Below are 16,466 nucleotides of genomic sequence, written 5' to 3'. Positions count from 1 at the left end.
ACTCCCAGCCATTCTGAGGGTTTCAGGAAAATCACCCCCTAGACGCGTTCCTCATTTCCTCCCAAGAAGCCAACCCCAAATCTCCCAAGACCTTTTGTAGTCCTCAGAATGGTTTATCCTGAATTCCTTCTCTTTCCGTTATAAGAAACAGAATCCCAAAATGTCATCCTTGTTATTCCCCTCCCCCCCCACTGATTGTTTAGTCACATAGAGGAACTGGACTCCAGGATCTTTGAGGGACCCTCTAGATGCTAGCATTTAATAACAGAAAGTACTGCAAGTACAATTACTTGGGCTCTTGAGAGGTAAAGATCTGCTCAGGGTTACATAGGTATTAAGTTATATCCCAGGGATTCAAACCCAGGTCTCCTGATTCCAAGTAGAGTTCACTTCCCACTACATCATGCTACCCAGGCCAAACTTGTAGATGGGCCCGGTCTTACTTATTTTTTTTAAATGACAAACAATATCAGACATTGACACAACCAATTAAATTTGTTTTGCAACTATTTACATTTAAATGAATTTCAATGCAAAGAAGGTCCTAACTTTCCAGTCATTCTCTAGGTCTCCCTCAGGACTCTCACTGTCCATTCTTTTTACATAGTTTAAGTGTACTCCATTTTTCTGGTTCTATTTTTTACAGTTTCACTTACTTCATAAAGGTCTTTTCGGATTTCTCTATTTTGCTCATACTTGTCAGGCTTAATAACATCATCATATTTCACTACATGAATGTAACAGAATGGATTTAACCGCTTCCCTGTTGGTGAACTTTAGGCTGCTTCCATTTTTTTTTTTAACAATTTAAAATAATCTTTCTATGAAAATCTTTGACAATTTTAGATAACATTTTTAAGGTATATTCCCAACCACAGAATTATGACTCAAAGGTAGGATTCTTTTCTTAATTTTTCATGTGAGCTTTCAGATTGCTTTCCCCAAAAAAAGATTCTCCTAGGTGAACAGTCTGAATTCAGACAGGCAGTCTCCATTTTAAACATTACCCAATTTGAGGCAAGAAAGTCACCTTAGCTCATTTCTCTATCATCTTTTATTTGCAATAAGAAGTTTCTGAAGTTTATTTTGTTAAATAGCATTTGAGCGGGTTTACTAGAGAGGCAACAAATGGTAGTGGCAAATGTTAAACCTGGAGTTCGGAAGACGTGGATTCAAATCCTCCCCCTTTATTGCTTTGCAATGATAGGCAAATAAGTTATTTAATCTCTGTGTCTCAGCTTTCTCATTTATAATACAAGAATATCTAGAGTAGCTGCCTCCCAGGTTTGTTTTGAAGCTCAAATGAAATAATGTATGTAAAGTGCATTACAAGCTTTAAAACCCTGTAAGTCAGCTATTAAACAGATTTTATTAAAAATCTCGACGTGTCTCATGAAGAACGACCTACACTTCAAAAATCTTCCCTTTGTCACTGCATTGATAGGGCTTATCTGTAGTATGAATTACCTAATGCTTGTTAAAGGTTAAGCATGCTGAAATTCTTCCTAAATTCATTGCATTCACGGGATTTCTTTTTCCTTGGCCTGATGGTTTTTTCCCCACACTAACAGTATCATAGATAAATGTCTGCAATGAATCATAGTGGTTATCTACAACACCTCTTGTGGGGACTGTAAAACACAAACAAACAAAAAACAAAACCAAAACCCCCAATCCAACCCTCTTTTATAGAAGAAGTAAACCCCAGAATGGTCGATATTTGCCCAAGTGTCACAGGTAGCCAGTAGCAGAGTCAGAATCTGAACCCACATCTTTTGACTCCGAATTCAGCCATCCTTTCGCTACATTCTACATTCATTTCTTTTGTGTAGTCTCTCTCCATTATGAAGTCTCTGATGATGAATGAAAGACGACCCATGAGTGAAGGCTTTCCCACATTCACTGCACTCAAAGCATTTCTCTCCAGTGTGAATCCTCTTATGTTCAGTAAGGTTTCCTCTCTGGCTGAAAGCTTTTCCACATTCATTACATTCGTAGGGTTTCTCTCCAGTATGAATTCTCTGATGATTAATAAAGGTTGTTTTGTGGCTGAAGGCTCTCCCACATTCATTACACTTGTAGGGTTTTTCTCCAGCATGAATTCTCTGATGTTCAGTAAGGTGACCCTTCTTGCTGAAGGCTTTCCCACACTCACTACATTCATAAGGTTTCTCTCCAGTATGAATTCTCTGATGTAGAGTAAGGTTAGAGTTTTTACTAAAGGCTTTTCCACACTCACCACATTTATAGGGTTTCTTTCCAGCATGAATTCTCTGATGTTCATTAAAATGTCCTCTCTGACTGAAAGCTTTTCCACATTCATTACATTTATAAGGTTTCTCTCCAGTATGAATTCTCTGATGGAGAGTAAGATTTGAGTTCTTGCTAAAGGTTTTCCCACATTCACTACACTCATAGGGCTTTTCTCCTGTATGAATTCTCTGATGATAAATAAAGGATGTCCTATGGCTGAACTCTTTCCCACATTCATTACATTTATAGGGCTTATCACCATCATGCATTATTTGATGTTCAGTAAGGTGGCCCCTCTGGCTGAAGGCTTTCCCACATTCGTTACATTCAAAGGGTTTTTCTCCAGTATGAATTCTTTTATGTTCATTAAGGTTTCCTCTCTGGCTGAAGGTTTTCCCACAGTCATTACATTTATAAGGTTTTTCTCCAGCATGAATCCTCTGATGTTCAATAAGGTGTCCTTTCTGGCTAAAAGTTTTCCCACATTCATTACACTCAAAGGGTTTCTCTCCAGTATGAATTCTCTTATGTAGAGTAAGGTTTGATTTCTGGCTAAATGCTTTTCCACATTCATTACATTCAAAGGGTTTTTCTCCAGTATGAATTCTCTGATGAAGAGTAAGGCATGAATTGTTGCTGAAGGTTTTCCCACATTCATTACATTCAAAGCGTTTCTCTCCAGCATGAACTGTTTTATTAAGGTGTATATTCTGGTTGAAAGCTTTCCCATATTCACTATAAGCAAAAGGTTTCTCTTTAGTATTAATCATCTGATATTGAATAAGACCTGAGTGGTAACTAAGAGGCTTAGAAAGATTCTTCCCTAAGATGGTTTTGTTACATTTAATTAGATCTGAAAATTCTTTAATGCTCTTCCCAAGGATATCATAATTATGAAGACTTCTTCCTGTATGAACTCTCTGTTGTGGAACAAGGATTGACCCAAGTTGAAAGCTTCTCCCAAATGTATTATATTCAAGGACACTTGCCTCATTCAGAGTTTTTCTGGGAGCAATTGTTACTTGTTTGGATTGTCTCTCCTGTTTGTCTTTCTGATTCTCTAACATTATATCATGTTTCCAAACTTTTCCCATTCTGGAATTCCAACTACCACCAGCCCCGGCCATTTTTTGTTTAGATGACATTCCCATGAAAATGGCTTTCTTTGGAGCTATGTTCCTGGTTTTACACATAGTCTCCTGACTGACAGAATCTGAAAAACAAAACCAAAAAAAAAAAAATATATCAATATCAACTGTTATATTAGCTAAGAGAAAGGTATTTCATGGTTAAGCTTTAGACTGTCTTCCATCAAGGAAAAAGATGACCAATCTGAAAAGGCAAGGCACTGTTTTTTTGGTTTTTAAAATTCAATTTGTTTTATTTTTTGATCTACATTCTTTGACTCTTCCCTCCATATAAGCTGGGTGACATAATATGTAGGTGGATTTGTAGTAGGTTGCATGTCTTCACTTGAAATGTCTTTAAAGGATTAATGTCAACCTGGAGGTCTATCTTTATTGTTGTACTTCAGGGGTCTATACTTTGGTCCTGTCCTGTTCAAAACTGTCATCAACATCTGTGATAAAAACATAAGATGTATACTGACATATAGGTGTGAAGGACAGCCAATACTTTGGGTGTTTAAAGTAATATTTAAAACATCTCAATAGGCTAGAACAAATAGGAAAAAAAGCAACAAGGTGAAATTTAACAAGGATAAAATGTCAAGTCCTATAGTTCTGTTCAAAATATCAATTATATAAGTACATGCTTGGGGACATCTAGTTTGATGTTCAAAAGACATGGGGTTTTACTTTAACACAGATGAAGGTCATACAAAAAATGTTGTGGGCCCCCCAAAATTAACAAAATTCTATGTCTACATTAACAGATGTATAATGTCCAGAGCATAAAGAGTACTAGCCTCATTGTATTCTATGCTGACTGATTCTACATTAGGCCAAATTGAGAGACCTGTGTCAGATCTTGGTAAAACCATTTTAGAAGACATCAATAAACTGAAGTGTTTCCAAAGAGATTATACCAAAATGTTGAAAGATATGGAAACAACATTTTAAATATTATAAAGAATGATTTCAAGGATTGAAGAGAACTTAGAAAAAAGATTTAAAGACTTGGCCAAAATCGTCAAAGGCTAGAAGAGGTTGAAGGAAATTAAGATTTGAGAAAAGATCCCTAGATATGGATCAAGGGAAGGGAGGCAACATGACTGATCATAAAAGTGCAGACTTAAGACTCAGAAAGCCACAATTACAGCTGACACCAAGATGTGACTGTAACAGTCAAGTCTTTCTGAGTTTCGGGTTCCTTATCCATAAAATAGTGCTAAGAATATTTATACTATTTCACAGAGAAGAAATGCCCTTTGTAAATTTAAGTGCTATGCGGTTTATAAGGTATTACTGATATATACATAAGAAAAATCACTTTGGCAGCTTTGGAGAGGATAGATGAGAATGGGGGTCTCAAGGCAGGGAGACCAATTAGAAGGCCATTGCACTAATACAGACAAGCAGTAATGAGGACCTGAACTAAGGTGATGGTTCTATGAGTAGAACAAAGGGGCTGGATGGGATCCAGCTTACAGGAGAATGGGCTCGAGTCAGAGGAAGAAACACATCCTTCTTTAAGACTAGAAGAAATATGAGGAAGAGCTATCAGGAAAGTTCTTTCTTGAAGCAAAAAACAAGAAATGAGGCTATGCAGCTCATATGGCATCAGGCCTTCTCAATAAGCCTGGAGGCTTCTGAGGACAGCTGACTGTCCAACATTTCAAAGGTGCTGCCTCCTAACCAAACAACATTTTAGTTTACAATGGCTACAGTCTCTCTGGCTTTACTCGTTCACCTGAATGAATGCCTCTGGGTACTTCTCCCTCTGACATCCATGGCACCTCTCCACGTTCCAACAGTAGGATCACCGCTGGCATGGAAACTGGAAGCCCTGCTCAAAGGGAAATAAAGAGGAAAGGGAAGAGGGCAATAATTAGCTAAGAATTCAATTCCAACCTCACCTTCTCTGTTGGGAAAAGAAGGTATGCTAGGAAGGCCCTGCCAGTGGTACAATGGACTTATGAAGAATGTTCTACATTGTATTCCCAGGAAGTCTGGCAAATGATTCACAAAGCAGCCTTGAAACCAGAAAGAAAATTAGTTTGTTTGACCCAATCTCTGCCATGAGAGAAATTTTCATATACTTACATATACTTTCATATACTTCATATACTTTCACACTTCAGAGGAAAATCTTTGACTTATGGGAATAGAGAGTGGGCAAGATATAATCTCAGGGTCAGTACAATGAAGCTGCTGATTTATAATTGTATAAAACAAAGACCTTTCTCCTTCAAACAGAAACACACAATCTCTCGGACCTTAAATTTAGGAATCTTTTCCCATTATGTCTTCTACATACCAAGCCAAAATGTTGGTTAAGCTCTTCAGACTTTAGCAAATGAAGATGCAAAGATGCTCCAATGAATAAGTTCTGAGGCATGAGGAAAGCTGGCCGTCCTTACCGAGGTAGACAAAGTTCTTGTAGTTCTCCAACATCACATCCCTGAATAGGTTCTTCTGGGAAGAGTTCAGTTGGCCCCATTCTTCCTGGGTGAATTCTACAGCCACATCCTTGAATGTCAATGGTTCCTGAAACAAAAACTCTTGGTTCAGCCCAGGATCATCTCTCACACGGACAGTGGGTGGGGCATGGAATGGATGGAATACAGAGAGTTGTATCACTGAGGGTTTTGAGTATCTCATGTCGAGTATTAGAACAGTAATACTATGTGCCTCACTTGAACTAACCTCTCTGTAACCTGTGGTAAAATAAACACTTGACTTTAATTCACTTTTAGCCTCATAGCTTATTTCCTCAAGTGAGGCCCAATCTAGACTTTACTGATCAACATAGCCAAAATGCATTTTAGATAAATAACACACACTTAAACTTCAAATACTAATCTCTAGCCAAACACATCATGTTGGTTAAATTTTGGGCAGGATGCAGAGCACAAACAGAGCACAAAGGCGTCCAAAGTTCCCACCTCCAGCTACAGATGTGACCCTAATCCCTCTTCCAAAACACTATTTCCTCTATTCCAGCTAATGACAGGGCAAAATTCCCCAGCCCCTGCTCAAATGACTTCCTTAAACATTTATCAGTAAGCATTTCCTATGTGGAAAGCATACTAGATCTTAAAAATGATGAAGTACCAACTTGTTCCCATTCTCATGTAGCTGATAATCAAGTAGGAGGGAATGGCATATTACGAAATAATGACATATAAAATCAGACAAGTGGAAAAGAAACATACAAAATAAGTATTTTGGGAGTGGGGAAGAGGGAATGAAAGAAGGTTTTATGGAAGAGATGACATCTGTGCTTTAAAGGGCAGCCACTATTATAAAGGTGGAAAGGAAAGTGGCAAAAGCAAGAAAGGAATAAGGAAGCATGAGTGAAGATCACGGGCAGCACAGTGTGGCAGACTTCCAAGCAGGCCATACAGTTTGGTTTTGTTAGAACCTAGTAAGTCTAATTTAGTCAGAGTTTTCTTTGAGAGAAGGTTGTATGGCAAAAGGAAAACGGAATTGTGATAAGAAAAGAGAATGGAAGTCAGGTGTGGCTGTCCAAGTGCTGACGAGGAGCAGCTCACAAATGAGGAGTTTGCCAACTCAGGAGCTGAAAGCCCATACAAGCAATTGCTAAACCAGTCTCAGTGTGACTTAGTAGCATAAAGGGAAAATCAACAGGACTCGGGATCCCACTCCCAGAATGGAAGGAAAGCGAGCTGAATTCTGCAGGGGCTGCAACCAAGTCTGCGATGTTTGTATTTCTGCCAAGGCCTAGTGACTCCTGCTTACGTTCCAAGTGCAGGATGGTCTTCCTTCTAGAAGGAAGAACAAAGGGGCCTAGGGAATGACTCTGACCTGTCTAAATTATAAGGAAGGATGATGTATTCCTGAAAAAAAGTTGGAAGGGCTTCAGCATGAAAACAATAAAAGAAAAAGGATCTTAAGAGGCAGAGGAGAATCCTGAGTCTGTATGAGGAGGCTGGAGAATAGAAAAATGTCACAGAAAGGGCAAAAGGAGAATCACTAAATACTTGGAGCTGAAAAACAGACGTGAGGATCTTCACAGACAACAGTGAGTTACACATTTTAAAGAAAAGTCAGCAGCTTATCCTCCAAGGAAATGATGTAGCTCTTAAGTAAGAATTCATCCAGGAAGGATCAGAGGAAGAAGAGAAGGTCAGTGGTGGCTGGTGACTCCCTGCTGAGGAGAACCAAGGCAGATGATAACAACAGAGAGGCCTGTTTTCTTCCTCCCCAAAACGGACAAACCGGATGATTTCCACCCACTTATGTTGATTCATGAGGACTTAAATACTATTGCCAGAAGTAATATGGAGAGCATCACTGAAGATTACCAAGTCTTAGAAAAGAAATGGAAATGAAGGTGACTGTAATATGTATTTTTTAATTTCTTTTATTAAAAGACAGCTAAGTGGTACAGTGGATAGAGCACTGGGCATGGGCATGGACATGACAAGTCATTTCACCTCTATTTGCCTCCATTTCCTCAACTTAAAACAGGGATAATAACAGCAGCTACCTCCCAGGGTGGTGAGGATCAAATAAGATGATATTTGGAAAGTACTTAGCACCATGCCTAGCATGTACTTGGTAATAATGATGATGACAATGATGATGATAATCTGTCCCACCATCTCCTCGCTCCCCTCAATAGTGCAACTTCAAGAAAGGGAAAAACAAACAGACAAACAAAGCCCTCAATACATAGATGCATGGTTGGTCAAAACAAATTCCCATATTGTCCACGTCCAAACACGTAGGTCTCTTACTGCACTTAAGTTCACCTCTCTGATAGGAGATGAATAGGTGTTTCACCTTTGCTTTATAGACTGGCAGTTCACCACTGCACTGATCTAAAGTTTTTCAAAGTTTTTTTCTTCTTAATGTTATCATTACTTCATCAAAGTCTTCCCAGTTTCCTGGGAAACTGTCTATTTCATAATTTCTTCTGGCATAATAAATACGCCATTACATTCACATACCAGTTTGTTTAGTGGTTCTCCACCAGGACATCCTCTTGGTTTACAATTTTTGGCTACCACAAAAAAGAGCTACTAGAAATATTTTTTCTTAACATATGAGTCATGTTCCTCTTTCTCTGATTTCTTTCGTGTATAGACCTAGTACTTACTAGCTGGGCTAAAGGTTATAACAGTTTAGTAACTTGGGCACAATTCCAAACCAAGGGTCTTTAACCTAAGGTTTGTGAACTTAAAAAACAATTTATACAACTGTATTTCAATATAATTGGTTTCCTTTGTAAGCAGGAAGTAGAATTCTAGGTATGAAGGACAGCAAATGAAGTCTGGAAGCTGGGAGATGGGAGATGGATTATCTTATGTGAGGAACCTAAAGGAGACCAGTATCACAGGATCACAGAATACCTAGGGGGTAATAAGGAGACTGGAAAGGTAGGGGCCAGGTTATGAAAGCTTTGGAAAGCCAAAGAGAGGATTGTATATTTGATTCTAGGGATACCAGGGAGCCGGTGGAGTTGATCAGACTTGAGCTTTAGGAAGACCGCTTTGATAGCAGAGTGGAGGATGAAGGGAGAGGCAGAAGACCAAACCACAGCCCACTGCAGCAGTCTAGGCATGAGGTAATGAGGGCCTGCTCTAGGTAGCGGCGGTGTTAGAAGAGAGAAGGGGGAATATATAAGAGATTTTTGCCAAGGTAGAATCGACAGATCATGGCCAGATATTGGATAAGGGGACGTTGAGAGTGAGGAGTCAGGGATGACATCTAGATTGGTAGTTTGAGTGACTGGGACAATAATGGTGCCCTCAAAAATAATAGGAAAGTTAAGAATAGGGGAGGGTTTGGAGGTAAGATGATGAGTTCATACTCAGTTAGAGATGTCTACCAGGGAGTTGTGCATGTAAGATGGGAGGTTAGGGCTGGACAAATAGATCTGATCCAAAGCAATTTGGATTTTGAAAGAAAAAAAAGTTAACTAGAAAGCAACCTGGAACTATGCCCACAAAGTTTAAACTAATGCATCATGTAGTATGTTAGTGCCTGTTCTAATACCTACTTCCCTAATTTCCTTTTTACATCCTTTCTTCCTAATAGTTTTGTGGATTTGGAGCCTTTTGGGGGGGCAATATTATCATTTGTATTATATTGACACAGCCCAACCATAAGCAATTAATATCTTTTCAGTTATGAAGGTCTGTAAAAGAGGGTTCTGTAGTTGTATAATTCCATAAAATATAATGTATCAATAGCTGAATTCTTAAATATTTTATGCTTTCTATAATTATCTTTTTAATTAAAATTTATTTTCAATGTACAAAAATTCTTCCCCCTACCCCTCTAGGTCTGGAACTTTCGGTGGGAAGAGGGTATTTACAAAGGAAAAGAATACACAGAAATTCAGAAAAAATGTACTCATGGTATTAGGTAATTACAAGTACCTATAAAGAAAATTATTTAGTTCTGAACTACTTGGCTTAGGCACAATCAGGAGGAATGAAGCTAGGTCTAGGGAACTGTAATTAGAGAGATCAGTTTAGGAATAAGAGGGGCAGTATCGGCAAAGCCAGTAATAATGATATCATTATTATTATTATCATTAACCACTATCATTTGTCTTGGGCTTGAAGGCCAAGTCAGTGAATCAGAAAGCATTTATCAAGGACTTACTGTGTGCCAGATACCGTACTGAACACTGAGGATACAAACAAGGTACGAACAATCCCTTTATCACATTCTAATGGGGGTGAGAACATGTAAATGACTAGGTGCAGAGGAGATACAGAGAGAGTAGATGAGGGAAAGGCAGCTGGCGGACCTATGAAAGGTGAGATTTCAGGTGAATCTAGAAGGAAGCCAGGAAGACTAACAGGCAGAGGTGACAGGACGACCAGAACAAAAGCACGTGTCTGAGGAAATCTAAGCAGGCCAGGGTAGACAGACTGTGGGATGTGTGGAGGGGAGCAAAGACTCAAAAGGTAGGAAGGGACCCAGACAGTGAGAGCTTTAAATGTTTACAAACAGTATCTCATTTGATCCCCACAACAATTTTAAGGAAGGTCCACTTTATAGCTGATAAAACTGGGGAGGGGTTAAGCGACTTGCCCCCTGTCACCTGTCCCTATAGGAATGATGGCAGCTGAGATTCAAACCCAAGCGGCTCCTGCCCACCTGGCCCAGCAAGCTCCACAGCAGATCTGAGACTGGCATCTCTACAATTGGTGGGGCGTTCCTGGGGAAGTTCATCTGCTCATCTTCAGAGCTCCCACCCTAGGGCCCAAACCAAATGACTGTGTACGAGTCTAAGCAAACCAGCCCACTCTAAGGGCTGGCGACGTCGTTCAAATGCCAAACGTACCCTTGCCTAAGAGACTCTTCTATGGAGAACTCACACAACGTAAGCACTCACATGGTGATCAGAAGAAGTGACACAAGGATGCTCTCAAGGCCTCTCTTAAGAACTTTGGAGTTAATTGTGGGACGTGGGAGACCACGGGCACAGCACCGCTTAGAACGGCGTGCCCTCATCAGAGAAGGTGCTGTGCGTTATGAGCAAAGCACGACTGCGGCAGCTCAAAAGAAACTCAAGATGCGCAAAATTAAAGAATCCCACCCCAATGTTCACATGGATTATCTGTGCTTGACCTGATCAGCCATTGTAGGACACACGGTAACTTGGCTCTAACAAAGCAATGTCATTTTTGGTTCTCTTTGACAATGGAGGACACCACCATACTGTGCTCATTCTTCAGGGCCAGATGAAGAAACTGAGGCAGGCAGGGTTAAGTGACTTGCCTAGGGTCACAGAGCTAGCAAGCGTCTGCACCTGGATTTGAACTCCACTGTGCCACCTAGCTTCACTGATTACACCAACCCAAACTAAGAGCTCCTCCCCAGTACTCAAAGCACTTGTCTGTTCTGCTGCTTTTGTCCCTCAGTTATCAAATGCTTGACATGTGCCAGGCACTAAGCTAAGCAGTGGGGATACAAACCAAGGAAGGAAAATGTCCCTGCCCTCAAGGACCTTCCCAAAAGAGATCCCAGGTGATGTGGGGGACAAGGGCACCAACCAACCCACGGAGCAAGATCGGGCAAGATTTGACACAGAGGGTGGCACTACTGCCAGTCTTGGAGTAAAGAGCCAGAGAAGGAAGGGGGAGCAGAAGAGTTTGTGCCAGGCACAAGGAAATGGGGGACGGAGGGCCGTGAGTGAGGCCCAGTCCCAGGCCATGCTGACTGAACAGGGCTGGAGAACCTGCGGCCCTCTAGATCCTCAAGCGCAGCCCTTGTCCAGGGCCCTACCGAGAGGGTCCCATGTGCCTCGAGGCCCCAGGTTCCCCACCCCTGGACTGGACTATGGCATGGAGGGAGGGGAGAGTGACATGAAATAATGCTGCAAAGCCAGCTCGGGCCCTGGTCACGAAGGCCTTTCCGTGCCCTCCGAGGGGTTTCTGTCTGCTCCTCCAGCTCAGAGAAGCCGTGGTCACAAACGCACTTGGTGCAATCACACTGCTATCAGACAAATCCACGCAGAGAGAGCCTTCTTTCTCTCCTCTTTGTCTTGTCTCCCATCAATCGTCTCGGAGCACCGAGACTGGGTCCTGGGCTCCTCTGTTCCACAGGACTTAACTCAGTCTCGAGCACACAGAGGTCTGAATACATGATGATAATGTTTAACATTTATATGTCATTTTAAAGTTTGCTAAGCAGTTTACAAATATCCTCTCATTTGATCTCCACAACAACACTGGGAAATAGGTGCTGTGACTATCTCCATTTTACAGATGAGAAAACAAAGGCAGACAGAGGTTAAATGACTTGCCCAGGGTCACACAGCTAGGAAGAGTCTGAAGCAGGATTTGAACTGAGATATTTCTGCCTCCGAGTTTAGCACTCTATCTTCTGGGCCTTTTCTGAGTTTGCCATCCTTACGTAGGTGAATGACAGGGTGGGAAGGGAGGGATTCTAAAGGAGAATATTCGCTAAGGGGGAACCTTCTGTCTAAATTTACAAAGCCTGGCTGAAAAAGTACAAGCAGCCTAGGTATGAGACCCTTTCTGCCACTCCTAGGCCTGGCCCTAGCACCTCATTCTCTGGGAATCAGTCTCCTTTGGGGCCAAATGAGGGAGCTGAAGAGATGATTTCTAATGATCTACAGGCTCTAAGAAGCATGTCATCTGTCAGAACAGGTCAGGGCTTTGAAAAGAGAGCAGCTCCTCGGGCTTGGGCCCAGAAGGGGACGTGGCCAGGGAGAAAGGAAGGACAAGGGAAAGATGTGCCCACACACGTTGGGAGAAAGGCGACAAACAACTCACCTGGAACCTGGCCAGGCCACCTTCCTCTTCCTCCTCCTCGTCTGCACTTTCTCTGGGAAGGCCGGGGTCTTGAAAAGACCGTGCTACAGAAGAAAAAGGAGCCATGAGGGACATGCTGTAGGGCGGAAATCCCTAGAAAACAGCCCACGGTCAACAGGGAAGCCAGCTGCGTCCTGGGATCGAGGGGGAAGCACGCCAGCAGGAACAGGTTCCAAGTTTATCAGGACCCATCAGTGGAATTCACAGCTCTCTGTCCACAGTCCTGGCACACAGCAGGCCTTCTGAGTGATCAGCTTTAAGATCAGACAGGCGGTGGTGTGGTGGCAAGGGCCCAGAACCAGGACTCCGCAGATCCGGATTCTAGCCCGGTTCTGCTAGTGACCAGAGGACCGTCAGCAAGACACTTGTCATCCAAGCCTCAATTTCCACAACTGTAAAAAACAGAATGACAAAGACTGACTGCCCTTCCTGAGGCCCAAATGAGATAATACAAATGGAAGCATTCTGACAAGTGAAAACACCACCACAATCACCCTAACTGAAGGGCTCTGGAGGGAGGCTGGAGCAACGTTCTACTTGCCCTAGAAAAATGGGGGGGTCAGAGAGTGGGCCTTTCTGACCCTGCCAGAGGCAAGTGCCTGAGCAGGGCCCCTACTCGAGGCGGAAGGCTCCCAGCAGGGCCCAGGCACATCCCAGGCAGGCTGGAGGCAGGGATGGAGAATCTGTGCTCCAGAGCTCCTTCCCGACATGCCCACCCACTGGGACGTACCAACAGGGGCCTTGGGACACTGGCAGAAGGTAAAGCCTCCCAGGGGTGTCAGCAGCCTGACTCCTTATGTCAAGAGCCGATTCTTTTAAAGCTTCTGGGCTTTTGGGGGTGGAGGTAGGGGGAAGTCCAGACCAGCGATTGTATCAGTGTGGGTGACTGATTCCCAGAATGGAGATGCCCTATATCAAGCCAGGTGGACACCCCACACGTGCCTACTGTTGCCTGGAGTACTGAGGGCATTGCCCCCATGTCCTTCCAATATACTGCAGGGGCAGATAGCCACTAGAGACCGTGCCTGGGAGGAGCTGAGCCCCTGTGCTCTGCACTCCACGCACCCTCATCTTCATCCCACTCAGCGGTGGGGTGAAGAGTGCTGAACTTGGACTCAAGAAGACTTGATTGCACATCCTGTCCCAGATTCCTACTAGTTACGTGACCTTGGGTAAGTCACTGAAAAAAGTCTCTGCCTCAGTGTCCTCATCTGTAAAACAGAGATGATAAGAACAGCACCTACTTCACAAGGTCGCTAGAAGCTCAGATGAGATAATATGTGTAAAGTGCTTTGCCACATTGAAAGTTCCCTATTAATATCAGTGATTATTAATTTCTTATAAAGATCAGACTCCGATCAAAGACCTTGATCTTGTTCATCTTCAAAGTTTTAAAATGTTACCTAATTTAACTTGTCTATCTTTTGTGATTACTTGTCTCCTCCGGACAAGAACTTTCCCTCGGCGTTGATGCAAAAGGCCCCTGTCCCGTATCCCCCGGCTGCAGGGTCAGAAGGCCCAGCGGAACCAGCAGCTCCGGGTTGGCTGGTTCACTTCAGTCCCCGCTCAAACGTCCTGATGAAGTCTCAGAGAAGACACAGCCTCCTCCGACGACAGAATCCTGTTCCCCAGAGGGCTCCTGCCCACCTTCAGGTGGGGTGGGAGGATCAAAATGAGATCCGTGGCCTTGCTCTTTTCTAAGCGGTCTGATGGGGCGCTCTTCTGGATTCCATTTGCACACCCATTTTGGGTCTCCTGAAGCATAAGGGTGGTGCAAGATTTTGGTCTAAACCTAATTTCTGCCTGAATGCTTTCTTGGTCTGTTCCAGCAAACGCGCACCCACGATCTGGATGGAGACGTGAGTGGCATGCTTTATGTCAGATGGATGGACGATACCAAGCGAGAGGGGCTGCTACTAACACCGAAGAACCAGAATCCCCAAAGGACCTGGGCACACTAGAACAAATGGCCAAATTCAAGGAGAGAAAATTAAGTGGGGATAAAAGGAAGAGCCACACCTGGGTTCCAACAGTCATCCTCAAAGCTACCGCCTGGGGGAGACGACACAAAGGAAGAGTATCATTCAAAGATGTGGGCTCTGAGTAGGCTGCAAGCTCACAGGGAGAAGACCCCCTTTGTTCCTGCGGCACAAGGGGCAGGTCATTGTATTTCCTTTCACTCTTTCTTACTACTTTAGTAAAAAATTCTTTTAAAAATGTCAATCTTGATCCACCGAACTAAGAGAGAAAAGGCTCTCCGATGGCATGAAAACAAATCCTTGGGCAGGCCAGAGATGGGGAACACAGCCCAGAAGGGCCAGTGGAACTGGACCTGAGATGTGTGTATGCTGGGAGCAGCTGGGAAGAGAAACAGAGCCGAGGTCATGAGAGATGCCAATCCGGTCCTGCTGCCGACCCGCCTCCCCACCGGTGGGCTTTCCTTTTCCCCCACACGATATAGACTCCCCCACCCTCAGACCTGTGCAATTCTCACCTCTCTCTTCAATCACGAGAGCCAAGTTCTCCATGGTCATCCCTTCCTTGAGGATTCGATTTTACCGGAGTCCCCAGGCTGCAGGGTCAGAAGGCCCAGCAGAACCAGCAGCTCCAGGATTTGCTCGGTCACCTTAGTCTCTGCTTAAACGTCCTGATGAAGTCTCAGAGAAGACACAGCCTCCTCCTACGACAGAATCCTGTTCCCCAGAGGGCTCTTGCCTACCTTCAGGTGGAGTGGGAGGATCAAACGCAAGGCCTTGACTCTGTCTTCCCAGCCGTGAGTTACTGCAGACTCTACCAAAGGGCTGTCGGGGCCGGAGACAGGCCGGAGTGAGCAGGAAGGATCTGCAGCTTCAGTCGCGCACTCCAACCCAAGGCACTGCCAATGTGGCCAGAGGCCCTGAAAATACAAATGGGGCTATGCTGAGTTTCATTGATCCAACAATCATTCGACAAAGACTTAAAGCAAACCTATTATGTGCCAGATCTAACATAAGTGCAGAAAATTTAGTGCAAGGATCAGCAAAGCTCACTTTGAGAGTCAGAAGCAGTTCTTTAAATACATATATTTAGCTCTGGGTCAAAATAACACCGGCACAACGTTTATAGGTGCATGTCACCAGGCACACACACGATATTTGAACCACACACGATTTCATCGCTGTGGGTATACCCCCATCGATGCAGATGACAGCCCTTTGCTTTAGAAAATCTCTATTAGCTTCAATCGGTTTAATGATCATCTCTACACTGGTGACACTAAGAGGTCTGTGTCTAGCCCCAGGCTTCCTCTTGATCTATCACAACTGTCCGTTGGAATTTTCACTGAATGTCTTAAACAAGCTTCCAACTCAGAATATCCAAAATACAGGTTCCTTTTTCTCCCCAAACCAACTCTTTTCCCCATCTCCCCTAGCTCTGTGGAAGCCACCTTCCACCATCTTCTAGCCAACTGAGTTCACAACCTTGGGATATCTTTGATCAGCTGCCAATCATGTTGTTTCTACCTCCACATCCCTGCATATTTTCCTCTCCCTATTCAAACAGCTAACATCCCAGGGGTAGTGAACGGGCCTTCCCCTTGACCCTTCCTACTTTCCAGTCTATTTACACTTGACCTCTCCACAAATTCTTCAATCCAATGAGGGAGATCTTTGCTATTCTTCAAACAGACATTCCACCCCTCTACTCTTAAAAAGTTTTCATTGGCTGTCTCCCTTGCCTGGAACGTTCATCCTCCTCATCTCCATTTTCTGGCTTCCTTCAAGTCCCC

At 43.3% G+C, this 16,466-nt stretch overlaps 1 protein-coding gene across 8 annotated transcripts; it reads right to left on the bottom strand.

The window, feature by feature from the left end:
- Nucleotides 1-494: 494 nt before the first annotated feature.
- Nucleotides 495-15,588, bottom strand: LOC114042513 (zinc finger protein 883-like). 8 transcript variants are annotated; one of them, XM_027861202.1, is made up of 6 exons: nt 15,192-15,588; nt 14,101-15,055; nt 12,659-13,089; nt 5,795-5,921; nt 5,125-5,220; nt 495-3,466 (listed from the first exon to the last, which is right to left on the bottom strand). In XM_027861202.1, the coding sequence occupies exons 3-6, from the start codon at nt 12,770-12,772 to the stop codon at nt 1,803-1,805; spliced, it is 2,001 nt and encodes a 666-aa protein (XP_027717003.1). In that variant the 5' UTR covers nt 12,773-13,089; nt 14,101-15,055; nt 15,192-15,588; the 3' UTR covers nt 495-1,802. The 8 variants fall into 8 exon arrangements, with proteins under 8 accessions (XP_027717003.1, XP_027717002.1, XP_027717000.1 ...); XM_027861201.1 differs by lacking the exon at nt 14,101-15,055; XM_027861199.1 differs by lacking the exon at nt 14,101-15,055 and having other exon boundaries at nt 12,659-12,741.
- Between the last annotated feature and the right edge of the window lie 878 nt (nt 15,589-16,466).

This window comes from Vombatus ursinus, unplaced genomic scaffold (assembly GCF_900497805.2).
Source record: "Vombatus ursinus unplaced genomic scaffold, bare-nosed wombat genome assembly UNPS02014499.1, whole genome shotgun sequence".
Classification (NCBI taxonomy): Eukaryota; Metazoa; Chordata; class Mammalia; order Diprotodontia; family Vombatidae; genus Vombatus; species Vombatus ursinus.
The sequence above is the reverse complement of the archived record's forward strand: the minus strand, read 5'-3'. Positions and strand labels throughout refer to the sequence as shown.

Bases quoted from the DNA above. Each gene is read 5' to 3' on its own strand.
- LOC114042513 (XM_027861199.1), bottom strand. From the start codon at position 15,231: ATGACCATGGAGAACTTGGCTCTCGTGATTGAAGAGAGAG. The intron at 12,742-15,191 runs GTGAGAATTGCA...TTTCTTCTGTAG, and splicing joins TCTCGTGATTGAAGAGAGAG to CACGGTCTTTTCAAGACCCC. The intron at 3,467-5,124 runs GTGAACGAGTAA...TTTGTTTTTCAG, and splicing joins ACCCAGAGGCATTCATTCAG to ATTCTGTCAGTCAGGAGACT.